The sequence below is a fragment of the Ambystoma mexicanum genome, chromosome 9 (assembly GCF_040938575.1).
Source record: "Ambystoma mexicanum isolate Mex_15411 chromosome 9, UKY_AmexF1_1, whole genome shotgun sequence".
NCBI classification, from domain to species: Eukaryota; Metazoa; Chordata; class Amphibia; order Caudata; family Ambystomatidae; genus Ambystoma; species Ambystoma mexicanum.
The window spans coordinates 1,284,096,785-1,284,123,913 of record NC_090931.1 but is presented as its reverse complement, the minus strand read 5'-3'; the positions used below and the strand labels follow the sequence as shown (position 1 = coordinate 1,284,123,913).

At 48.7% G+C, this 27,129-nt stretch overlaps 1 protein-coding gene across 3 annotated transcripts in view; it reads left to right on the top strand.

The window, feature by feature from the left end:
* LOC138489062 (protein mono-ADP-ribosyltransferase PARP9-like) overlaps positions 1–27,129 on the top strand; it is a 994,505-nt gene that overhangs the window by 96,540 nt on the left and 870,836 nt on the right. For all 3 annotated transcript variants that reach the window (XM_069616626.1, XM_069616625.1, XM_069616624.1), the window contains exon 2: positions 13,324–14,200. In XM_069616626.1, coding sequence (XP_069472727.1) covers positions 13,331–14,200 — 870 coding nt within the window. In that variant the 5' untranslated portion in view covers positions 13,324–13,330. The remainder of the gene's footprint in view (positions 1–13,323; positions 14,201–27,129) is intronic.

Genomic DNA, 27,129 nt, shown 5'->3' with positions numbered 1-27,129 from the left:
TGCTTCTTTCCTTTTAGCTATGGAAAGGTATTTTGGAGTTGTCATGCAGTTTGAAGATGAGCATGGGCCGGTTGGCTGAAAGCGCGGTTTGCGCTATGCTGTCTGGTGAGTAATGCGCGATGCGCAGCGCTGTTTCGCCTTTTAAATTGCTAACCTGTGTCTTTTCTCTCCTTGCAGGTTACGATGTTCCTCGCCGAGTGCCGTAATGTTTGCAGCAATGATACTGACCAGGAGATAACTACCCAGGTAAGAATTGTGTGGCTTTCTTCATTGGGAAGGAAACATGAGTTAACGCTTTCTAATGTAGTCTTTCTTTCTCCTCTTTCCAGGTTATGATATTCCAGGATGCATTCGGTGCCAGATGATGGAGTTCATACCTTCAGGTGAGTGGAACTGAAGTTGGCGATGGATTGAAGACAGGATACTGTTCCAGGTAAGTTTCGTAGTGTTCTTTCTCTCTCTGCAGGTCCTTGGTTTCAGGTAAACTGGCATCAAAGAACTGGACACGGTGAGTGTTACGCTGCCCACAGCAGAATAACGCAAACCGTGTTTATGTGGTTTAAATAGTCTCAGGTAAAGTAGTCCAGGTAAAATAGTCCCAGGCATGCCACACCCAAAGTAGTCCAGGTAAAGTAGTCCCAGGCCTGCCACACCCAAAAGACTAGACCGCATAGCTCAGTTCCTTGTAACTGAGCTATGTGTGTGCTTCCATGTTGGCTGAACCCCCCCAAGTTAAATAGTCCCAATTAAATAGTCCCATTCTACTGTTGGTCTTCATGATGGTTATGAGCCTGGAACCAAAGGCGCCAGGACTGACTCCAAGAGAGTCTTGGATGAGGTTTTAAGGCCTTTGACCTGGACCTAACTGGAAGGCTGACTTGCCAGTGAGGGCCAGGTAACTAAAGGTGATAAAGGTAAATCATTTTGACATGTGTTCCTGTATTTTCACTTGTGTGTCTCTAATGCATAACAAGAAATTCAAATCTTGCAACTCCTGTGGGACAGCAGAATCAATAAGATCACCCCAAATCTGAGGGAAGTATTGTTCCATTTGTTCTAGTAATACCTTTTGTTGGGGGATACCTCCATGATCTGTCAAGGAACTTTAAGCAGCAGTTTTGTCGCTGTCCTGTATATACAGTTCTGCCCATTGCTGTAAGACCTTTTTCCGTCAAAGGGGTACTGCACTACGGGTTACAGTTCTCTGATTTCTAGGCTCTACAAGGTGTGTCGGAAATGGCAGCAGTTGCTGATGGCAAAAGTAAATCCCTTGTGGTAGGGGGTGGTGGCGAACTGTTAGAGTGTGTATTGGGTGCGGGTAATGGTGGCTGTGCTGGCATGGCAGGTGGCGGAACATACGGAGGAGGTGCGGTAGGAGGTGTCCGCCGTTCATTCAGTAGTTTGTTGATCAATTCATCAGATGCATGCAATTCTTTTGACGGGTATGTTTTCTGTACCTCTAATTGGAACCCCCTATCCATTCCCCTCATAGCGTCATCTTGCTTCTGTTGATCGTGCGCTAATGCTTTTTCAGCCTGGGTAATGTGTCTGCATGCAAATTTCTTCCTACTTTTGAGGCGTTGGGTGGCTTCTTTACTCCATTCCCTAACCGCATCAAAGGCAGCAGGCTTCGCTTTCTTCCTCAATAATACTGACTCTAAATACTGTATTCTCAATATTTCAAAACCTCCCAGTGCAGGCCATTGAAGTTCTGCCTCATGTCTCGTCTGGCAATGCCAAATACTGTTAAACACTATAGCTCCTAGTCCAGACTTTACCACCCCAAAATGGCCGCCCGTGATATTGTCTGCACCCTGCAAGCCTAACTTCCTCATGCTACTATGAGCGCGATGTGATTGGTCTCCACCACCTACTTCTAAGCCTATGACATCGCCGGCAGGCGAGCGCCGGCCCAGCAGCAAAGACACACCTCTGAAGCTACTACCTGTGTCGTGAGCCCGTACCCTCCAGACCCTCTCTATCTTCTGGGGAGCAGGAGCCCCCCTCCCACTGCTGGAGCAGTGGCTACCACCCCATGCAGTACAGCTGGGCCTACATCCCTCTCCAAGGTGTGCTAATAAGTCCACTAGCGACTTTCTGAGTACTTCAGAGTGCAGCAATGCTTTGTTTTGAAAATCTGCACACTGCCGCCTAAATTGACGAAATTGTGCATCCCGCCGTGAGAAGCTGTCCCTGTGAGAACCAGGTGTCTCCTGCAACAGTATTGGGCATTTCGCCATTGATCACCACGAGACTCAGCCACTCCAAAATGGCCGCCCATGATATAGCCTGCACCCTGCAAGCCTAACTTCCTCATGCTACTATGAGCGCAACGTGATTTGCCTCCACCACCTACTTCTAAGCCTATGACATCGCCGGCAGGCGAGCGCCGGCCCACCAGCAAGGGCACACCTCTGAAGTGAGCCTGTCTGGAGCCGGATGAGTCACTGCCCGCTGCTCTCCCGACTACTCATCCAGTCCAGACCTCGAGGGTAAGCCCTCCACCACTGCGCACATACCCTGCTCGGTACTGCTATTCCCTATCCCATTCCATACCACACGCAAAGCCCGCCCTCCCTCCTGGAACCATGACCCATATCTCCTCCTGACGCCGCCGGACCTACCTATGCACCGGCTTTGCGCACGGATCATCTGCTTTTGCCGTAACCCACCCCCTTTCCCACATGCATTGCCTTAGCGCCTGGGCCCGCGGAACATAGATCCTGGTGCATGTGCTTCTATGCACTACACCACCGCTCCCCTGGGATCCACAGGGTCTATTGGGATAGAGACACGCATCCCACGCCTTCCAAATGATCGTCACCTCCGCCAGACTGTGCCCTACCAACAACACATAAGCAATGCTCTGCATCTTGGTGCCACACATGTCTTGTTATCTGATTGCTGCGCCTATTACTTACCTGTATTGCCACTTGCTATATGCACTCTGCACCATTAGTGTTGCATTTTAATTGTTTGCACTGCTTTTGGATTGTTGCTTTCTGCACTAGCTGCTCCGCCATTTGATTGTTGATCCCTGCACCCAATCGTCCTGCCATTTGATAATCACACCTAGCTATTAGCTGCTCCCCATTTTGACTGCTGCCTTATGCACCTAGTTGTAATGCCTAATACTTACCTGTATTGCCACTTGATATATGCACTCTGCACCATCTGTGTTGCATTTTAATTGTTTGCACTGCTTTTGGATTGTTTGCTTCTGCACTAGCGGCTCAGCCAATTGATTGGTGATCCCTGCTGTATTACCATTTGATAATTGCATCTAGCTATTAGCCGATCCCCATTTGACTGCTGCCTTATGCATCTAGTTGTAATGCCACTTGACAATTGTATCTAGCTACTAGCTGCCTCGTCTTCCTATCGCGGCACTCTACACCCATACTCACCATGCAACGCCCTCAACCTACCAACACATCAGATGCCCTCCACACCTTCCACTCCAACATACCACCCACCTACTTCCTACCCTCATTCTTCACTAAAAGCAACATCACCGCTAACTCTCCTACACCCACTATAGCAACACGCACCAGACCCACTAACATCAGGAACCAACTTCTGGGACTCCGTTCCAGATACCCCAACACCTCCCCTCAAGCGCCACCCAACCCACTCAAACCTACAGAAACACCTATTCACATAGCCAAACCAACCATACCCACATCAGTCCCGAAGCACCTTAACCCTGCACCTGCTCCACACAACACCACCCCCTCCACATCCCAGCCGCCACACAATCTTCAGTGTGCCCTTATCAACGCTAGATCCATCCCTGCTCATGCCACTGAAATCCATGAACTCCTAATCAACCTGGACCTTGTGTCACAACGAAACCTCTGCAATGTCTATGGGTACCTCCGTCCCCAAGCACCAGTGAAGGAGAGAATAATATACTCCCTCACCAGTTATTGTGGCCACAGGTGTAAAGGATCAGGAACATGGGTACCAGGTGCTGCAAGGGAAAAGCAGGTGAGTGTGAGTAGAAGGCAGTAACCTGGGAATGACCAATAATCAAGAAAATGGAGTGGGACCTAGCTAGCATGGGAGAAGAACCAGGATGGGGAGACAGCCGGGGGCGCTGGGGGTCGGAACCCCCTCACTTAGGGCTTGACGTGGTGTTGAGCCGAAGTCCAAAACAACCTTGAGCCAAAGGGGAGTTCCAAAAGCAGTTCCAAAATGTCCAAAGCCAAAGTGTCCAAGATCCGAGGAAGGCAAAACACGAAAGTTCCAAAAGCCAAGTCCGAAATCCGTAAGAAGCAGGTCCAATGATGCAAGCCAGAAAGTCCAAAATCCACAAGGCAAAGTCTGGGCAACCAAATCCAAGGAGCAGGCAAGACAGTCAACAATCACCAGAAGCCAGGGTTCAAAAGCCGGGAGGTCAGGATCCAGGATAAACACCATGCCACTCGTAATGCTGAAAACAGCTGAGAAGCGCGGAAGCTCGGCTTCAGTGTCCTTTTGAGCCGGCGTTTGGGTCACATGATCGCTTCCTCACTGGATCACGTGAGTGGCGTCGCGTATCACGTGACCCTTGCAACCGGGAAGCGGCAACAGGATTGGCTGGGCGGGCAGCTCCTTCAGCAACACGTGGGCGTTGCCCACGTGACCAGGAAGCCGGGGTGTTAAGGACCGATCCACCCCAGCGCCACCGCAGCCACAGTTTACATGGCGCCGTGCGCCGCCTCCCCCATACAGGGAGCCCGGCGCCATGGCCTCTGAAGGGGCGCGCCCGGGAAGGACCACCGCCGCAGGTAGGGTGTCGCTGGGAGGCGGGCGGTGTTATGCGTTGGGAGGTGGGCGGTGTTGCGGGGCTCGTGACAGAATCCCCACCCAAAGGCCCACGTCCACGTGGGCAGGACGGATGCTCCCGATAGAATCGTGACACTAAAAGGGGGCGTGAACATTAGATGCAGCCTCCCATGACCTCTCTTCCGGGCCGAAGCCGGCCCAATCAATCAGGTAGTACAAGACCCCATTACGAAGACGCAATCCCAATACGTCCCTCACCTCATACTCATCAGAGGACCCTTGCACAAGAGGAGCCGGCGGCAGCAGTGGCCTCGTGAGGGGCTGACAGGGTTTTAACAGGGAAGTGTGAAACACTGGGTGTATGCGCCATGAGGAGGGTATGGTCAGACGGAAGGCCACTTGGTTAATGACCCTCGAAATTCGGTACGGGCCAACAAAACGGGGAAGGAGCTTAGGGCAACCTGGTATTCGTGGATGGCGGGTGGACAACCAGACCTTATCCCCAACCGAGTAGCAAGGGGCCGGAGCATGATGTCTATTGGCCGCACGGCACATGGCGGTCTGGGCATCCTTCAAATGCGCCAGGGTCTGAGCATGTACGCCTTTCAGATCCCTAATGCAGTCGGCTGCTGCAGGAGTCAATGTAGTGGATAAGTCAGGAATGGGAAAGACTTTGGGATGTTGACCATACATGGAATAAAACGGAGAGAAACCGGTGGCAGAATGAGGTGCGTTGTTATATGCGAATTCTGCAAGGTGCAGAACTCGGAACCAGGTATATTGATGTTGAAGAGAGACAGCAAAGATACTGTTCTAGTGTCTGATTACAACATTCGGTCTGGCCGTCAGTCTCGGGGTGATATGAAGACGAGAAACGAGCATCTATGCCCAAGAGACGAGTGAGGGAGCGCCAAAACTTAGAGGTGAACTGGGAACCCCTATTAGAAATGATTACTGAAGGTAATCCGAAGAGACAGAATATCGACTGAAAAATTAATCTGGCTAGTGTTGGTGCTGAAGGGATGCCGGTGCATGGGACGAAGCGTGCCATCTTGGTGAATGCATCCACCAGGACCCATATGGTGTCATGACCCTGGACCTTCGGCAAATCGGGTATAAAGTCCATTGTTACCGTGTGCCAGGGGTGGGGAGGAATGGGCAATGGTTGAAGCAGACCCAACGGACGTCCTTTAGTATTTTTACATTGAGCACAGATTGGGCAGTTTGAAATATAGTTAGTTACATCTCTGCGCATGGACGGCCACCAACACCATCTCTTTAACAGTGCGAGGGTTTTTTGTTGCCCCGGATGCCCGTTAACTGGAGCGTCATGAGACCACTCGAGAGCCTGAATACGCGTGTCCGTGATGGGGAGGAACAATAGGCCTTGCATGAAGGGTAATCCCTCGTGATACACTAAATCCCATTCACTCATTTCATTGGAATCTATAGAAGCCCAACTGCAGACAGAACTGACCAGGTCTGTTGAAGGAGTGCATAGACAGATAACATGATTTTTGCCCAGGAGGTGTTCAGGGAACACAGGAAGAGATTCTCCACCCTGTAAACGTGAAAGAGCATCTGCTTTACCATGACCGGTGCGAGGACGATGTCGTATGACAAAGTCATAGGTGGAGAAGAACAGGTGCCAACGGACTTGTCGACTGTTTATGCATTTCAGGTTCGCCAGGTCTTGCAGGTTGCGGTGGTCAGAATAAACAATGATTTGATTTTTTGCTCCCAACAAGTGGTGTCTCCAAACCTGAAATGCGTCCTTAACAGCGAGCAACTCCTTTTCGGTTACAGTGTAATGTAGTTCTGCAGCGGTGAACTTGCGGGAATGATAGGCGACGGGCTGCAGCAACCCTGAGGCAGGACAATGTTGCGACAATACCGCCCCTAATGCAAATGATGAGGCATCTGCCTCCACTATAAAAGGTAAATCAGGGTTTGGGTGTTGCAGAATCGGAGCGGAAGTGAAGGCTGCCTTTAATGTCTCGAAAGCCAGATCCTGTGCTTTCGTCCAAACATATGGTTCTCGGGGACTGGTCAGGCGAGTAAGTGGTGCAGCTATGGAGGAAAACCCTGCAATAAACCTTCTGTAGAAATTTGCGAACCCGAGAAATGATTGCAAACCCTTGATTGTCGTGGGTACTGGCCAGTTCAGAACAACATCAACCTTGGTCGCATTCATGGACAGACCTTTAGGAGTGATGTGAAACCCCAAGAAATCCACCTCTGTAACATGAAAGAGGCATTTTTCAGGCTTGGCAAACAGGGCGTTCGTCCTCAGCCTGTGGAGTACCTCTCTAACATGAGTTATGTGTGATGAGAAAGAAGAGGAGTATATTAGAATGTCGTCTAGATAGACTATGACGAATAAATCTAGGATATCATGGAAGATGTCATTCATGAATCTCTGAAATGTCGCAGGGGCATTGCAGAGTCCGAAAGGCATGACAGTATATTCAAAGAGTCCATGTCGGATACAGAAGGCGGTTTTCCACTCATCCCCTTGTCTTATTCGAATAAGATTGTAGGCCCCCCTGAAGTCACGTTTAGTGAAAAGTACAGCATGGGTAAGATTGTCTAGAAGGGAGTTTATTAAGGGAATCGGGTATCGGTTCTTTATGGTGATTTGGTTGAGACGGCGGTAGTCTACACGGGGACGTAAGTCTCCTTCCCTTTTAGGGACGAAAAAGATGGGACTGGCAGCAGGGGACTGTGATGGGCGAATGTGGCCTATTCTTAAGGCGGTCTGTAGGTTGTCCTTGAGGGCCTGATCTTCCGTGGGGTGGGAGATAAGGAAAAGATCTGACCACACAGAATTACGGCATCAGGGACGAGGTCGATGGGGCAGTCATAAGGTCTGTGTGGCGGGAGATCTTCAGCCTTTCTTTTGTCAAAAACATCCAGGTAATCCCTGTATTCTGCAGGTATGCCAGAAGCGGTGACTCCCACGACATGGTTAGGAGGATCAGCCTCCATATCCTGCTCATCCGTGAGCTGCAACTGGGCCAAAGTGCCCAACACTTGAGAAGGGGAGGTCACTGGCTCAGGGTATACCAGGCAATGATTTTGACATTAGGGGGATTCGAATAACACCTTACTCTGAGCCCTATCAACGATTGGATTGTGGGTTCGCAACCACGGAAGACCCAAGATGAGACTGAATTGTGGTGTCGTGATAAGATCAAATGATAGGGTTTCTTTGTGTTTTTCGTGGATGACAAGGGTCAATGGTGCTGCCTGTTGCTTGATTGGGCCTGAGACGAGCGATGAACCGTCAACAGCTTGCACAGGTTCCGGTCGTCGTTTGTTCAAAATGGGTAAGTTAAGTGAGGCGGCTAGTGCTATGTCGACGTCGTTCCCCATGGCCCCTGAATCGATCGCCAAGTGAACCTGATGTGGAGTGTTGCCGGGGGAAAATAGAAGGGCCTGAATATGCATGGGTCCCGCTAATGTTGCAGGTGAGGAGGAAGAAAAGGGAGGACCCGTCCGAACCCCCTCACTTAGGGACGGGCTTTCCGAAAAACCTCTGCTTTAGAGATAGGACGTCGAGGACATTCCGGGACGGAATGGCTGTTCAACCCGCAGTAAAAACATGCGTTGGAGGTTCTACGGCGTTCCCTTTCGGTGGCCGTGATAGGGCTACGGACCCCACCGATTTGCATAGGCTCAATAGTGGAATCTCTGTTGCTGGGGTTCGAAAAGGGAACAGATTTTTTAGCCTCAACTCTTCTCTCAGCCCTTCGGGCATCGACCTGTAGTGCCAGATCCACAAGTTCGGGATATTGTGCCGGGAGCGATGGTACAACTGCCAGTGCATCCTTCATAGCCTCATTTAGACCACGATAAAACACCACGGCCTTCTTATTCTCCGGCCATGCTGTCTCCACTGACAATTGGTTGAAGCGAGTAATGTAATCCACTAGTGGACTCTTACCTTGAGCCAATTCTAACAATTCTAGATCCCGTGTCTGTGCTTTGTGTCTGGTATCAAACACTCTTGTCATTTCCGTGATTAGCAAATCGAAATTGTATAGTACAGGACTGTTTGTTTCTAGCAATGGGTTGGCCTAGGCGGCTGCTATGCCTCCTAGGTGTGAGAGTGTGAATGCCACCTTCGTTGTGGAATCGGGAAAAGCTAGAGGGTGGCATAAAAAATGAAGTTTGCACTGATTAATGAAAGTATGGAATTTGCTGGGATCTCCCTGAAACTTTTCGGGAGGGGCCAAGGGGAATGGCGTGGGAACGTAGACCGGGGCAGGAGTCGGAACAGGGGCTGGTGGGCTCATCTGAGAAGTGCTATCCCCGAATTCAGGATCAGGAGGGAGTGCATGGCATTTGCTTTGTATAGTGTCAAGTTGCTGATGGATAGCGGCCGTGGCAGCAGACATATCAGCTCTGAGAACCGTAATGGCCTGTACTAGAGCAGCCACCTGGTCCCCATGCGGCGGCATCCATAGCCAAGGCAGAGAAGGCTTCTCAGTCTGTCACAACGAAACATCTGCGATGTCTATGGGTACCTCCGTCCCCAAGCACCAGTGAAGGAGAGAATAATATACTCCCTCACCAGTTATTGAGGCCACAGGTGTAAAGGATCAGGAACACGGGTACTAGGTGCTGCAAGGGAAAGGCAGGTGGGTGTGAGTAGAAGGCAGTAACCTGGGAATGACCAATAATCAAGAAAATGGAGTGGGACCTACCTAGCATGGGAGAAGAACCAGGATGGGGAGACAGCCGGGGGCGCTGGGGGTCGGAACCCCCTCACTTAGGGCTTGACGTGGTGTTGAGCCGAAGTCCACAACAACCTTGAGCCAAAGGGGAGTTCCAAAAGCAGTTTCAATATGTCCAAAAGCAAAAAGTGCACAAGATCCGAGGAAGGCAAAACACGAAAGTTCCAAAAGCCAAGTCCGAAATCCGTAAGAAGCAGGTCCAATGATGCAAGCCAGAAAGTCCAAAATCCACAAGGCAAAGTCCGGGCAACCAAATCCAAGGAGCAGGCAAGACAGTCAAAAATCACCAGAAGCCAGGGTTCAAAAGCCGGGAGGTCAGGATCCAGGATAAACACAACGCCACTCGTAATGCTGAAAACAGCTGAGAAACGCGGAAGCTCGGCTTCAGTGTCCTTTTGAGCCGGTGTTTGGGTCACATGATCGCTTCCTCACTGGCTCACGTGAGTGGCATCGCGTATCACGTGACCCTTGCAACCGGGAAGCGGCAACAGGATTGGCTGGGCGGGCCGCTCCTTCAGCAACACGTGGGCGTTGCCCACATTACCAGGAAGCCGGGGTGGTAAGGACCGATCCACCCCAGCGCCACCGCGGCCACAGTTTCCATGGCGCCGTGCGCCGCCTCCCCCATACAGGGAGCCCGGCGCCACAGCCTCTGAAGGGGTGCGCCCGGGAAGGACCACCGCCGCAGGTAGGGTGTCGCTGGGAGGCGGGCGGTGTTCCGCGGCTCGTGACACTTCGACCTCCTAGCCATCACTGAGACCTGGCTACACAGTGCCGCAGGGCCAGCCCTCAACCTTCCCATCCCACAGGGATAGTCCCATCATCAGGCAAGACCGCCTCTCCTCAATAGGAGGTGGGGTAGCACTCATTCTGAAAGACCACCTAAAGGCCAGACCAATCACATCTAACCTAGGTTATAACACAGATTCCCTTGCTATAAAAATCGCCCTCTCCCCCAACTCCACCATCAACCTCATTTACCGGCCTCCTGGCCCACTATCGGAATTCCAAGATAACGTCTTATATCGACTTACAAAGAATTTAAAAACAACCTCCAAATCCATCCTTTAAGGTGATATTAACCTTGGATTCAACGACAAAAAGGACAAGCCAGCCAAAACCCTCTCACTAGCACTAAAGGAACTAGGCTTCGACCAAAAAATAAGCTTGCCCACTCATGACCAAGGCTGCATCCTTGATTGGATAGCCGACCACAACTATCAGATTGACATTAGGTCCTTTACCCCCATTCCTTGGTCAGACCACCACCTCATTCACTTCCTCATCCCCACCGAGTCCAAGACCAAAAAGCCTAACCCTGTCCCTCCAGCCTTGGCAAGGTGCGCCAAAAATCTCACTAAAGATAACATCATACCGCACCTCAGCACCCTCACAACAGACCTTAAGTCCTACGACCAATCAGTACAAGCAGATATTTACAAGCACACCATAGCCACTGCTATTGACATCATTGCCCCCCTACAGAACAAAAAAGCCAAAACAGTGAAACACTCGGTTCTCAGCGGAACTAAAAGAGCTACGCTCTCAGAAGAGGAAAGCTCTTGACACCTGGCAGAAACTACCCTCCCCATCCACCCTATCCTCCCACAAAAAAATCACCTTGTAATACAAGAAAGCTATAATTACAGCCAAGTCAGTTTCCTACAATGAAAGAATCACTAATGCTAGATCTGAATCCAAAGAACTCTTTGCCATGTTTAAAGAACTCACCATTCTAGTTACCAAATCCCAAGATATTACTAAAGATCAGACTTGGTGTAACTCTATACAATCTGCCCTTCTGAACAAAATTGAACTCCTACAAGAAAAAATTAACGAACACCCCAAAAATCTATCTCAGCACACTAAAACTACCACCAGCACTGAACACTTGCTCACCTCCAGCTCCAAGCACCCCCCACCAAAGCCCCCAAAACTCCCTTCAAATTCAGGGAAGTAACAGAACAGGAAGTCATTGAGATCATGAACAGGATTAAAGCATCTAACTGCAAAAGAGATCCCTGCCCATCCAGTCTCATCAAAGACTGCACTGAAACACTTGACCCCTTCCTCAAATCCTTCATCAACGCCTCCTTCAACGCCAACACAGTTCCAGACAGTCTAAAGGAAGCCTGGGTATGCCCCCTCTTAAAAAAAAAACCACTCTCGACCCAGAAATTGCTACTAACTATAGGCCTATTACCACAGTGCCTTTCCTGCTCAAGATCCTGGATAAAGTTGCCTATACACAAATTCAGGAATACCTAGAAACCAACCATATCTTAGGCAAAAGACAGTCAGGCTTCCGCCCAGGTCACCGGACAGAGTCAGCCTTACTCGACTTAAAAATACAACTTGGTGACAGCATGGACAAAAGCAAACCTGCACTCCTTCTCCTACTCGATCTGTCCGCCGCCTTCGACCTTGTCAACCACGTTATTTTAGGCATGCACCTAAAAAATGAAGCCCACTTTTCCGCAGAAGCCATCGCTTGGGTGGCCTCATTTCTAAACGGAAGACTTATGAAGGTCTTCTCTGACACAGCCTCTGCATCCCCCACTATTATCCACTGCAGCGTCCCTCAGGGCCCATGCACCGCCCCCACACTCTACAATATATTTACCCTCCCACTCCTCAATGATCTTGACTGTCGCAACATAGCATACACTATCTACGCGGACGACACGCAGGTTCTACTTCCACTAACTGGGACCTATGAAGATGCGACAGCCCTAACCAAAATGTACACAACGGCCTCTGCCTAAACGGGGACAAAACGGAAATCCTTATAGTAGGTATTACTAAAACCCTCAACAAACTCCCATCGCAATATAAAACCTTTAACCTCGACAATTCCATCATTACAGTCTCCAAGACTTTCAAAACCCTAGGTGTCCACCTAGATGCCTCATTATCCATATCTCGACAGGTCAACGCCATAGCTTCTTCCTCTGCACTCACCACCAAGATGATCAACGCAGTCAAGCCCTTTCTCTCCACCAGAAACTGTCTATCCATAGCCAGAGCCACAATAGGTACTAAACTTGACTATTGTAATGCCCTATTCCTAGGCACCTCTGTCAACAACCTAAAAAAACTCAAAATCACGCAAAACAACGCGCTCTGGGTAGCGCTATCCATTCCCAAAAGGGAACACATCTCCCAAGCAAGGAAAGAGGCCCACTGGCTACCGGTTAAGGAACGTATACTCTTTAAAACCATGGCCATCACACACAGATGCCTTACATCTGATGCCCCACCGTACCTCTCTGAAAGAATCACCCTCAACTCCTCTAACCGACCCACTAGAGCCCACCGTGCTAACCAGATGTACGTTCCATCATTTAAAAGGACCAAAACCAGAGGGTCTAGCTTCCAACACCTCGCACCAAAAATTGGAATGCCCTGCCAACTTCACTAAGGAACGAAAATTCATACACCACCTTTCGCAAAAATCTAAAAACCTTCCTGTTCCGTTAATGCTCTACCAGCCGGTTTAATTATGCTACCGCACTGTAACCATAGCGCAGCATAATATTTGACCAGCTCTGACCGCTATTATTTGTCACTCTCAATGCTACACTACGAGTATGTAATCTGCTTTACCGTTGCAACTGTCTATGTTTATGTCCTACTTGTTTAAAGCTCAAGCACGCTGTAACAGCGCCACGATGCCTCAGGGCAGTTTCTGTGCGCTTTATAAATGCATATAAATAAATGTTGTTTACACATGCTGAACTATTTGACAAACTGTTGTGAAGCATTTATGAATTTTATTTAATGCATAATGGCAACACCTTGTTTTATTGTGCAGAGTCATCATGCCTAATGGGAAGACAATCTCAATTCCTCTTGAAGATGCTGTTTGTGCTGCTCTAACGGAAATTAACATTTTAAGTGATATTCTTGGAATGAAGTTTGACTGTGAGGCTACTTTGAAGAATGCCCATTTGAATGCCAGATCAAGACATGTCGGTGCTGAAAAAGTGTATGAGCAACCACTTGGAAACGGAGGCAAAATTAGACTGTCCGTCTGGAGGGATGATTTGACAAGGCATCACGTTGATGCTATTGTAAATGCTGCTAACGAAGATCTGGAACATATTGGTGGCCTTGCTTTAAACATTTTAAAAGCTGGAGGCAAACAAATTGAAAAAGAGAGCAAAGACATAATTAATAAACAAGGAAAAGTAAAAACCGGTACTATAGCACAAACCTCTGGAGGAGATCTTCCATGTAAGGTTGTCATTCATGCCGTTGGTCCACGTTGTCAAGGAAAAAATCATCAAGATCATGGTAGATGTATTCAGCTACTTCACATGGCTATTCAAAGTATTCTTTCTTTCGTCAATAATGAAAGAAGCCATGTAAAATCTGTTGCCATACCTGCACTGAGTTCTGGAATTTTTGGCTTCCCATTAGAGCACTGTGCTGAAAGAATTGTGACAACTATCTACGGATTTTGTTCGAATTATCCCTTAAATCCACAACTACAAGAAATTCGCTTAGTGAATAATGATTGGAAGACTGTTAATGCAATGAAAAAAGCATGTGAAATGATTATCGGAAGCAGCAATAGCAATTTGTTTACCGGAAATCGAACACAGTCCTTGTCAAGTGAGTCTCGGAATGCCATCACGATTCATGGAATTGATCTTAAGCTCTTAAAAGGTTACATTGAAGATCAGAAGGTTCGTAATCCATCATACTTAATGTTTTTTCCTTTCTTGTTCTTTATTGTAATTATACTGATATACAACTGTGTTAGACTAAATGATGAACTGAAAGTATTATTTGCTTTTCCATGCCATAGGGGATAATATCCTAATAATTATGAGTACTGCAGCTTGCATTACACAATTGTATCGGTCATACTTCATATATCTTTGATATTATGTTGTTGGAAACAAATCATACAGGATAGAGTATATTGTTTATTCAGGGGTAGACATTTCAAGTTGCACACCAATAGCCAGCCATAGAAAGTTACTAGCCACCTCAATTCTACAAATGCACACAGCCCACCATGTATTACTCACCAAGAATCAATTATCACTGGTTAATGACAAGTGGTGAGTGCACATTTTGGGCCCTTTTTTGTTAAAGCAAAGACTGTAAACTATTAATTTGGCTGTGTAATATGATTATTTTTATACTCTGCACCATGGTTGTCTTTAAATACAATGCATTTATTTAGGGTATTTTAGGGTATCGCAAAGCTGACAATTACTGTCCTCATTGCACCTGCGTCCATGTTAGATTTGTATAAAATACAAATATCCATCTGGTTCATGGAATTCCTTTCTGGTTTCAAGTTAGTAAACCATCACTGATCATTTGTAGAGTGCAGCACCATCTTTGTACACACTGCATTAACTTTAACTAGTGGACTTACCCCATGCTTCAAGTGTTTTGTCATCTGGACCTTTGACAATGACGTCTGGCTTTGCCAAATGCAGTGCTTATGTGAACATGTACCTGGATGTTGAGAGCATCATGCACTGTTTTGTATGGACTTTACAGAACTGATGTCAGGAGGCCGTGCATGCGCATGACTCCAATGCATCCCAGACTCAGTGCACCCCTGGGTCTACTTCGGGTTCTGGAACCGGTGCTGTGGTTGCATTTTTGGACTTGACGCCCGAGGTAGTTTATGAAGGGTGGATTGTACACTTTTTGTATCAACACATCTATTCTGGATGATCTGCTTTGGAGATACCTTAATTTTCAGATTACTGAAAAAGTTATATTTATTGGTGCAGTGCCTTCTGTTAGTTTCATCTCTTGTCCAATTATCCAATTATTCAGATTTCTCAGAGGATATGTAAAACCATGCATCCAATTAGGAATTCACAACCTTTTAGGACTATAAAGCTTTTTGCACAGCTTGATAGTCCCACCGCTACCTGTGCACGGAGTAGGATAATCAGTGTGCATCCCCCCACCCCCCACACTGTCCTGACTGCAGTCTTTGATGGTCTGTGCTTGCAACAGTGTATTATGCATTTGAATGAAAATATCTTGTCTTAAAGACTGTGGTCCTCATTACGAGTCTGCCAGGAAACCGCTGGTGCAACTCGCCTTTCCGGTTCCGCTGCTTGACATCCCGGTGTTACCGGGATTTTACAGGCAGCGGAGGAACGGTAAGTTCCCATTCCCGCTGAGTCCCATAGGCCTCCATGGGAATGGGATCTTTGAAACACTGGCACTGTTAGTAATGATGCTGGTGCTTCAGTGTAAAATCTGCTGGGAGGGGCCAGCACTATCTACAGGTCAGGCCTGGCGGTAGTTCACAGCCCCTACCGGCAGACTACTAGTTGGTCGCCTTATGCAGAGCATGCAAGAGTTTATATTGCAAAGTTATTTCGTTGTTCCATGACCGTTGATCGTCTAGTCTTTAACTTCTTCCTTCGACGACTACTTCGTGGACCCCTCTGCCGTAAACATCCTTGGCTGTTCAGCTACTGGTGCATCGCTCAACGTCTGTTGACCGCGTGGCCTCGGCCCTCCGGCCAGGCCCATACAGTAGGGAGAGTGGGGCTCCTGGTTGATTCTTTACTGAGAATGCATTTCCTTTTCCCCTCTTTTTCCCTTTCTGGTCTGACTGTCTTTTACCTCTGCTATGGAGAGGACTCCATTTAAATTGTGTCCGTCTAGCGGGAATCCAGATTAACAGAGACAAGTCTTGTCTCTACCCACTTGCTGCACTATATAACGAAGAATGCAGGTCCCTGCCCCTCTTGGACCTCCGATGGCAAGTGACATCCTTCAGATACTTGTGAATCACTATACACCGGAACCCACACGGTGAACACATTCTCAACACGGTTAGGGCTAAAGACTCCCTCGAGAAATCTATGGAATTCTGGAGTAGACTCCCACTCTCAGTAGCTGGAAGAGCAGGCCTCCTCAAGATTGTGGCACTCCCCCGCCTTCTGCACAACTTCACTAACATCCCCTTCAACATCCCCACCTCTTTCTTCAGAAACATAAATAAACTTTGCAGGAGATTCCTCTAGCAGAGTGGCAGGCACAGAGTAGCGTTAGAAACACTCCAAAGACCCTACGAGAGAGGAGTAATGAAAGTCCCCAACTTCGAATTGTACTACCTTGCTAGTGAGCTGAGGCATGTGATGCGATGGATGGCCAACGAGAGTACAGTGGACACCGGACTCCTCCAACCTGCTCTACCCCACCTAATACTCAGAGACCTACTCTGGGTCGAGGCGAGTACTACACAACACTGCCCATACATGGTCAAGCTGGGGATCCAACTCTGGAAACGGGCCTGCAAAACGGTCGGAACAACAGACCCATACTCACCGCAAATCCCCATAGCAGCAATTATGGCGAAACATGCATCGGGACATCTAGAAGTGCGTACCCAATGGGAATCCTACGGGGTGGCCATGTTGGGAGACTTGGTTCAAGAACAAGAGACCCTAACGTTCACCGAACTCGGTGAGGCCACTGGGCTACCTACAGGACAGTTCTTGCTCCATAGAGCAGTGATGCGAGCCAGGTAGAGCAGATGGCCTGAAGCTGCCAACCCCGCAACGGAACATGACACCATAGAAACTATATGTTAAACACCGCTTAGGGAGGCCACGAAACTTCACGACTCTACGAGGCCTTGATACAAGGTACGACTAGAAATTAGCTCAAATGCAAGGTTAAATGGGAAAGTGAACTGGGCCTTGAATTTGAAGATAATGAATGGGAAGAGATAACCCACTACCACAAGAAAATCTCTAGGAATGCCCGCTTACAACTCATCCAACTGTACATTACTAACAGGGCCTATCTCACGCCAGAAGCCATATCGAGGTTCAAGGGTGCGGGAACCCAGGCATGCCCCAAATGCGACGAGCCCAAGGCTGGAATGACTCATATGTTCTGGGACTGGCCAGTAATACTAGGTTTCTAGACACAAATAAAAGAAAGGGTTGCTGATGCGGACATTGAGGTGGAAGTCCATAGGCCTGCGACTTGTATATTAGGCAATTACAGACGCAGCAGGAAAAACAAACCTCTCAATAGACACAAAGATCTAATATACATCACTGCGAAAAGACGCATAGCCATGGGATGGAAAAGCCCAAAATGCCCTAGTGAGGCACGATGTTGGGGAGATCTTAGCAAGTGGATAACTGCCGAGACCGAAGCATGGGGAACTGCAATACAGGAACAGAGAATTCTAGCGAAGAACTACAGCGTTGGGTAGCGCTAACGGTACCGTTGCTTCATCCCAAAGCACCGGACAGCGCCTCAGACAGAAGCAACAGCCCTGGCTCGTAAGCTGATACGAAGGTCACTGATGGACTGCCCGTGGTCTTGGGGAAGGGAGCGAACGGAGGGAGGGAGGTAAGGGATAGACACCGAATCTACAACTGAGAATGTATTATTGATTATTGCTGTGTCTTGTTTATATTGTTAAAAACCAATAAAGTTATTTTAAAAAAAGAATTGTGTCCGTCTTGCAACAGAAAATACCAGTGGAAGGACACCCATCGCAAATGCAATAGGTGCTTGCCTCGTGACCACGAAGAGCGATCCTGTAGGTCCTGCCAACTCTTTCATCCCAAGACGTTAAAAGATAGGCGGACAAAACGGTGGGCGGCCTACGCAATGCAGGCTGAAAGCCATTCCCCCGTTGGCGCTGTCGCTTCGAGTGACGAGGACTCTAGCGGTAACCATGGCACTGACGTGGAGGCCATAGACCTTTCGGGGGAACCTTCCGGTTCCCAGATGCCCGTCCCGTCCCCGACAGACAGGCCACCGGTACTGTTATGGGGAGGTCACACCCCGGCGACGGGGGCACTCGCGCACCACCTAAGGAAAAGCACACAACCCCTAAAGCCTCCTCAACGGATACGTCAAAGAGGCACCAAACGCTAACAGGCTCGTCTAAAACGTCAACGGTGCCTGCTGACCCTTGCGGTCCAGCACCTTCCCCGCAACCGGATACCCGGCATTTTCTACTCAGAAGGGCGTTCACACTACAAAACACGGGAGTGCTGACACCCCGTCCATGAGCGCGTCAGCTCCTAAGACTCTGGGGAGGGGGGTCGACTCCCGTGACAACGCCTACAGGCAAGTCGAAATCCACTATACAGCCGCCAAAAATAAGCTAGAGTCTTGCGGCTATTGTTTCGGCAGCGGAACGGCCCAGGAGCGCCCCCCTCTCGTTGAGAGGAGTACTATGCAGCTTCCCAGCCCCTTTCTAAAGCTTTAGCTGGTAATTCCCCCCCTCCCTCTCTAAAGAGCCTTTCCCCCCTCAAGACTCCTCTGCTTCACCCCTGTGGACTAGGCAGAGGTTTGAAAGTTATATGGATAGGATGTCCCAGTTTATAGACTTTTCTGAAAAATATATAACTCCCAAGAGGCTTACGGAGGAGGACACCTGCCCTATTTTACCAAAGATGCAGAAGCTGTCTGTTCCCACACAAACTCCACAGGAAGAGGTATTCGAGTTCTCTGAACCAGAAGAAATGTGCGAGGATCCTCAGGAGGACAATCGTTTTGGTCAGGTCACAACTGACCAAGGCCCAGACTGGGAACAAGATCAACCGGCAGATGAAGTGCCTTGGCTTAATCCTACCCAAGACAGACATTATTTGTCTGGACCAGCCTTCCTCACCTCAACAAAGGCAGCCATCACCAATTGACGACCATATGGTTTTTAATGCCGTCCTGAAGAGGGCAGCAGACCATTTTCAAATCGCCACACAGGAGGTAGTTCAGGACTATGATTTTGTTGAGGATATTCTTAAGGAAAAATCTCCTACGAGTCAGGCTATTCCTCTGTTGAACTCTATCAAGAAACGCCTTGCTCCTTCCTTACTGTCTCCTTCCCTTACAAGGGCTGTCAACCCTCGAGTTGGGAAACTGTTTTGCCCCTCTCCTTCTGACCCTATGTACATTAGAGGCCATGCCACACCAGACTCCTGGTCGTAACAACTATCAGAAAGAGGGCTGGGGTACCACTGTCTACTGCAGAGGCTCCCCCCGACAAGGATTGTAAAAACACCTCTATGCCCTTGGCAAGCGCATTACCATGTCCGCAGCCTACTTTACTAGAATTGCGAACAATTCCACCCTTCTCGCTAGTTATAGCGATGTGCAGTGGGGCCTGTTCCAAGACGGCCTCCAAGAGGTCCCTTAATCCACACGATCACGCCTGCTGGCAGTCGTAACTGAGGGTAGACAGGTGACCCACAACATCGTCAAACACCCTAGACGCTGCTGACACGGGCAGACGCACACTGGCACAGGGAACTCTCAAGAGACACGCCTGGTAAAAGAATTCCGGTTTTAAACCAGAGACCCAGGCCTCCTTGATAAACAAGCCAGTTGAAGAGTCTAACTTGTTTGGTAAGGCTCTGGACGACGCCTTAGAAACAGCCAAGAAGGAACATGAGACATTAAAATCCCTCGATCAAATCACAGCCAAACCTTTCCAGCAGCGGGAAGGGTCTAATTCTCGCTGTTCCTTTCGGGGGCAGTCCTTCTCCAGATCTCCACACGGACAATATGGCACAGGGGGTACCGCATGGTCCTCCGAACAAGGTTCAACTGGTGCCAGCCAGTATCAACAAAGGGGACAGCGCAGAGGCAAGGGTAGAGGCAGAAACTCCAACTCAAGAGGCTCCCCGGCCTCCGCATCAAAATGACTCGCTAGTCCGGGTCCCCTCCTATGCCTCCCCAGTCGGGGGATGGCTGTCATCATTCCTTCAGGCATGGGAGGCGATCACTTCAGACCAGCGGGTGCTCAAGACCGTGACCCACGGCTATTGTATCGAGTTCCACCAGCCACCTCGATACCATGCTCCAAAGAGCAGACGACTATCACCAACACACCTGAGCTGGAAGAGGTGCAGATCCTTCAAGAAAAGGGCGCCATAGAAGTCGTCCCTATTTCTTCAGGTAAACAAGGGTATTTATTCAGTGTACTTCCTTGTACCCAAAAAGGATCTCACCATGTGCCCTGTGTTAGACTTGCGCCCAGCAAACAAATATGTCAAACCCCAAAAGTTCAGAATGACAAATTTGCATGAAGTAATCCCACTGCTGGTGCAGGGGGATTACATGGTAACAATGGATATGAAAGATGCATACTTTCATATTTCATGTTGCCAGCGCACAGAAAGTACCTAAGGTTCATGATAGAGGACGCGCACTATCAGTTCAAGGTTCTTCCCTTCGGGATTGCCTCGCCTCCCTGAGTATTCATGAAGGTACTGGCGGAAGTAGCTACTCGCCTGCGCAGGCAGTTCATACCAGTCCACCCTTACCTCGACGACTGGCTAATAACAGGGGATTTGTACGGAGCATGCCTAACAAACACCCAGAAGACGATAGATGTCCTCTTCGGTCTAGAGTTCTTGATCCACGAGAAAAAGTCCAGCCTAGACCCCAGCCAAGTCAAACAATTTCTGGGTACTCTAATTCGGACCAAAGATGGCCTCGTCTTTCCCTCCAACGAGAGGGTTAAAAATATGCTGTTCCGGATCCCTCATTATATAGCGAGTCACAAGGTGACCGTACGCAAAGCCATGCGACTGTTAGGGATGATGGCCTCTTGCATTTACCTAGTTCCACACACACGTCTGTGCCCCATGCAAGAGTGGCTCTCGAGCCAATGGTGTCAGGCCAGCGGACAATGGGATGATCTAGTGGTTGCCTCGGCAGCCCTCGTTCAGTCTCTGCAGTGGTGGTCAAGGGAAAACCTCTTGCAAGGGAAAACCTTCACCACCCCCGCAGTAGAAGCCACTCTCACCACAGACGCATCTTGGACGGGGTGAGGGTCCCAGCTCCTTCATCAGACAGCGCACAGCGTGTGGTCCCCAATGGTAGCAAGCAACCACATAAACATGTTGGAACTGCTAGCAGTGTACAAGGCCATGAAGGCATTCCAAACAGACGTCCAGTGAAAGACAGTCCTAGTCCTCACGGACAGTACCACGGCAATGTATTACCTGAACAAACAAGGAGTCACTCATGCTCCAGGACTATCCAAATTGACTCGGAACATATGGAAATGGGCTCTCAAACACCAGATGTTCCTCCTGTCACAACACGTTCCAGGGGAACTCAATCTACCGGCTGACGTACTCAGCAGAGACTTGCTACTACCCGTAGAGTACGAGTGGTGATTACACAAAGACATTATTCTCAACGTTTTCGCAGACTGGGACTTCCCAGAGATTGACTTGTTCGCAACTCTGGAGACCGCACAATGCCCAGATTACGCCTCCAGTTACCCACAGAACCTCTCCAAGGGGAACAGGCTCTGGATAACATGGTCAGGGAGATTTAGCTACGCTTTCTCTCCACCCCCCCCCCACTACTCCCCTGCTCAACAAGATAGTGCACAAGATGCACCAGGAACCAGTCACAATGATTCTGGTGGCCCCTGATGTGGGCCCACCAACCTTGGTTCTCTCAACTCATGGCAATGTCAGTCTCCCCTCCTAGGAAGCTGCCATGCCCTTCCAACATGCTGTCGCAAGACAAGGGGGAAACACTGCATCCATGCCCTCAAACTCTCAATTTAGCAGCCTGGCTCCTGAGGTCATAGAGTTTGGCCACCTCCAACTCCCTCAAAGATGTATGGACATACTTAGGGAAGCACGGAAATCTAACACCAGACATTGCTACTCCAGCAAATGGAAACGCTTTGTCATTTGGTGCAATTGCCAAAGCATTAATCTCATTGAATGCACACCAACACATATTGTCCTGTACCAGCCTCACCTGCTAGATTCAGGCCTGGTCTTCAATTCCTTAAAAGTCCACTTAGCTGTATTTTCAGCATACGCCACGTCCCAGAAGAAAGTTTTGTGGTGGAAAGTTCCAGTAATCAAAGCATTTATGGAAGGGGTTAAAAGACTTCATCCCCCTATTGCCAACCCAGCTCCCGGGTGGGACCTGAACGTGGTGCTTAGTAGACTAATGGGGCCTCCCTTTGAACCTATGCATAAGGCTAGCCTTAAAGCACTCACTTACAAGACCGCATTCTTGTGGCAATCACATCAATAAGGAGAGTTAGTGAACTGCAAGCCCCATTTGTCACGATTCACAAGGATAAGGTGGTCCTGCGCACTCGCCCATGTTTTGCGCCTACATTTATTTCAAAGTTCCATGTGAACCAATCAATAGAACTACCCACCTTTTTCCAGAACCCCATTAACGTGGATCAAAGAAGCCTTGTCACACTGGAGGAGAGCAGTGACCTATTATCTGGAAAAGACAAAACCACTAAGGAAAACGAACCAGATTTTCGTTTCAGTGGCAGCTGGTAGAGAAGAGGCCCCTGTCTCTAAAGCAGCTATTTCAAAGTGGATCGTAAACTGCATCACACTGTGCTACACTCTTGCCAAGAGAGATCTGCCCTTCAAGCCTAGAGCACATTCTACTCGGGGCACAGGGCCTTCCATAGCATTCATTGCAAATGAGTCCATTTGTAAAGCAGCAACTTGGAGTTCTGTACACAACTTTACACAACACTACTGCCTAGATACACACTCTAGGTCTGATTCTCAGGTGGGACATCTCTTTGCTACTGTGCCTTCACACATCCCACCACCATCTCTGAGTACTGCTCGCTAGTCTATACACAGCATGTGATTCTAAGCAGATTAACAAGCATTAGAAGGCATGCATTACTTACCGTAATAGCATTTCTGATGATTGTATCTGCTTAGAGTCACATGCGCCCACCCTTCCTCCCCTCATGGAGTAGAAGGAACATAGACATCTTACACCTTCTCTCTTCTGTACTCACTCATACTGGTTATAAGGCACCCTTGCGGCAGACAAAACATAATCGGGGGGGACCTCGACGCATGAGGGATTTTGGGTACACTACACGTCACGTTAGGGATAGTGTTACAGTCACACCCATGTCGACGTCCCCTTTCGATCCTCAAAAGAAAGATGCAATACTCTGTGATAACCACTAGATGTCGGACTATATGCACAGCATGTGATTCTAAGCAGATTATCAAGCATCATAAATGCTATTAGGGTAAGCAATGCATGTCATGTAACGCACATAAAGGTCTACCCTGTATTTCACTAAACGTGCTCCTTTGAAGACAGTAGTGATATTATATTTGTTATGGAGGATGTATGTTGTGAGGTGGTCCCCAGTTGGAATTTGGGGGTACCTAGTATGTTAACCCTAACAATCCTGGGGGTCACCTGTGCAGGGTCAGTCACATGGCTAACATAATAGCAACCTCCCCAACCCAAGTCAGCCAGAGTGTTTCCAAATGATAGGAGCACAACTCCCAACTCCCATGATTCCTCCAGGTTACTCCATGAAAACCCGGGCCAGATCCGGAAACCAAAATTACAGTTACAGGGATGGGAGTTGGATACGAGGAAAACTGAATTGCAGTATGTATGTATTTATTTATTTATTTTATTTATTTTTACATTTATAAAGCGCACTAAACCCAAAGTTCAAGTTACAAGGGTGGGTTATAATGTTGATTGGAAAAGTTTACGAAAGGCCCAGTCGGATTGTTCAGCTCTTAGGGCATGAGGGAGAGAGTTCCAAAGCTTGATCAAGGTTTTTAAGCATCGCCAGAGATTTTCACTTTTATCGTCATTGAGACAAAGATGGTGTGTAGCCATCCAGGCCTGGATGTCTGGTAGACTGGGTTGATGGTGGCAGAGTCGGCAGCATGATTGCCAGAGAGGGGGAGAAGGACTTTAGTGTTGTCAGCGTAATTTGTATAGGAGCTGTCATTTGACTCTATAAGGCTAAAGAGAGGTTTGGTAAAGCTGTTCTAAAAGGTGGGGGAGATGCAAGAGCCTTGGGGAATGCTGCAGGTAATAGCTGCTGGGGGAGCACTAGCATTCTCCGCAAAGACTCTCTAATAGACCTGCCCCCATGGAAGGAAGTGATTCAACTTGTTGCTGCTGACGAGAAGTTGGCTGCAGAAGTGAGGTATTGGCAGAGTATCTTGTGGTCTACCAGGTCAAATGCGGCAGAGAGATGTAGGAGTAATAGTAAGGCTGGCTTAGACCACGTCCTTGATCTCGTCTAGCTCTTTAAGTCAAGCAGGGCTGATTCTCTGCCATGCCCAAGGCAGAATCCTGATTGCCGCATCCCCAGGATGTGGTTCGATTCCAGGTATTGCTGAATTTGGAGGTATGCGGCTCTTTCAAGGATCCTGAGGAAGAAGGGGACAGCAGTGAATGGCTGGTAGTTGGTAGGGGTAGTGGGGTCCAGAGATGTTTTTTTTCCATAGTGGTAGTACCCAAGCTTCCGTTAGAGTGGTGGGGACAAGACATGAGGAGAAGGAGGCATTGATGAAAGTGGTGATGAAAGGGGTCAGGACGTCTAGGCAGTCCTTGATTGTGGCTGGGTAGACGTCTCCTTTGCATCTGGATGGTTTCAGGCCTTTCAAAATGGAATTGACCTCTGCTTGAGTGACAGGGTTGAACTGAAAAGGCAGATGTTGGGCACTAGGGTGCGGGACTGGGTGAAGTGGGAAGGTTGTTGAAAGGTGTTTATGGTCATTAGTTTGGCGTCGATTTTTTTCTGCGTGTGCATGGTGGCAATTCATTCAAGGTGGGCATTTTGTATGTTGGTGCACCAGATCTCATCTCTGATAAGGAGGAGGAGTGGAAGGGGCTTCCAATTCTCTAAGGATAGTGAAGATCTCACATGTGTTCAATCTGGCATTGGAATGGGCCTGGAGGGCGGTATATTATATGTAGGGGGATTGTCGTTATGTGGGATAGTTTGGCAGTGAGTATATCACAGTTCAGTGATAATGAGGTGTTAGATTGTCGGAGGGGTGGGGTGTCTTTCACCATCAGTGCTACCTCACCGCCTATGGAGTCTGTCACTCCGGAGGATGATGAAGCCAAGTGGCATAGCAATTGACAGGGCTGGGCCTGAGGCAGTGTGGTTTCAGTTATGGCTACAATATCCAAGTTATTGGACGTGATGAGGACATGGATGTCCAAGGAGTTGGCTTGGACGTATCTAGCATTAACTAGTGCGCAGAGCAGGAAGGGGGGCTGGTGAGATTTGAGGCATGTGTTTAGTAGTGTTTCAAGGGTTGACTCTTATGGGGTTATTCGGTAAGCACAGTATTGGTGTGACATTGTTTATGTTGGCTGGTGCTGGAGGTACCAGTGCTCTGGGAGCTAGTTGAGTCAGCTATTGTTGGCTTTGGCAGTGTAGTAGTCAGATTAGGCTGGTTGGAAGGGGCATTTATTGCTGTAATTCTAGGTTTGAGTGTAGTCCCATGCTTGAAGATTCTGCATCATGAAGGTAGCAGGTGGGATATATGGCGATTATCATCAGAAAGCGGCGGTAATAAGGGTAAGGTACCCTTCATGGCACTGAATCTCAGTGAGGAGAAGTTGGTGGACAGAAGGCGGGAGGTACATTTTCTGTTTTCGGGGACAACCGCAGTTTCTCCTGCGTAGTGGCCTGTGGTAGTGTGGCTTATAATGAGGCTGATGGGTGATCTCGGGTGAATGTTATGTCCCGCATTGTTCCTAGGAGCGGACAGCGTCATGTGGCCTCCAGGTGCTGCTGTGCATGTAGGATGCGAGTTGGCATCCTGACGGCAGTGGTGTGCATGGCAAGGGGCATGATGTGTATGTGTTAAATGAATGTCGTGTGCGTCATCTCAGTCGGTTATTTCATTTGGGTGTGGATGTCGATGCAGAGATAGGGGATGGATGGATGGAAGTGTGGGCCTAGTCGCGCAAGTCTGTGGAAGCCCAATACTGGTTCGTAGGTCGGGCGATCCCCAAGTGCATCTTTCTCCCCAAGCTTTTAGCATCCAGCTTGACCTGCTGAAAGCAGAAACAGCCATACCACTGGGAAACCCAGACCTAACACAGCCAAAGCCCCACCAAGCCCCAGGGGGAGTAATTGTAGCCAGGGGAGCCTAGAAAGACCAATACGTCCGAATGTTCTATGTTTGCAGCAGTGGGAAATAACAGGCAGACTGGGAAGTGGGGCATTGTAGTTTAATCCAAGATGGCCTCCCCACCTCTGTAGACTCTGTCCCAATGAGACCTATCCCTGTGTAGGAGAACCGATGGAAGTACCAGTAACCAGTCCGAACAGAACCTTCTTCTTCAGGCACAGATGCAGTCTGTTGCTTTGCAAGTAAGGTCAGGGGAGGATCTAAGATTGTATGAAAATATCTCCCAGCACCCTCAGTTAGTGGAGAACTGGCAAGGAGAGCAGGCAGCATGGAAGAAGAAGAAGAAGAAGAGGAGACGTGTCTGGAGAAGAGCCAGAAGGAGGAGACTGGAGGATAAAAGTATGGAGTGGAAGTGGTAGGACTGCAGAGGGAGAGAACAAGTTTAGTGGGGCATGGACCAATTTAGTGAGCAAGGCACTGTATCCCTGGGGCAATTTAGTCAGCAGGGCACTATACTCTGTGGTCTGGTTTAGAGAGGAGAGCATGATATCTCTGGTTGTGAGTTTAGTGAGCAGAGCACTATATCCCTGGGGCCAGTACAGTGGGAATGGCATTGGGTCACTAAGGAAGTCTGAAGAATTGTTGCAGGTGATCGGATGGGAGTTATTGAATAGAGCTGGATAATCATTGAAGGAGGAGCTGTGGGAATGTCC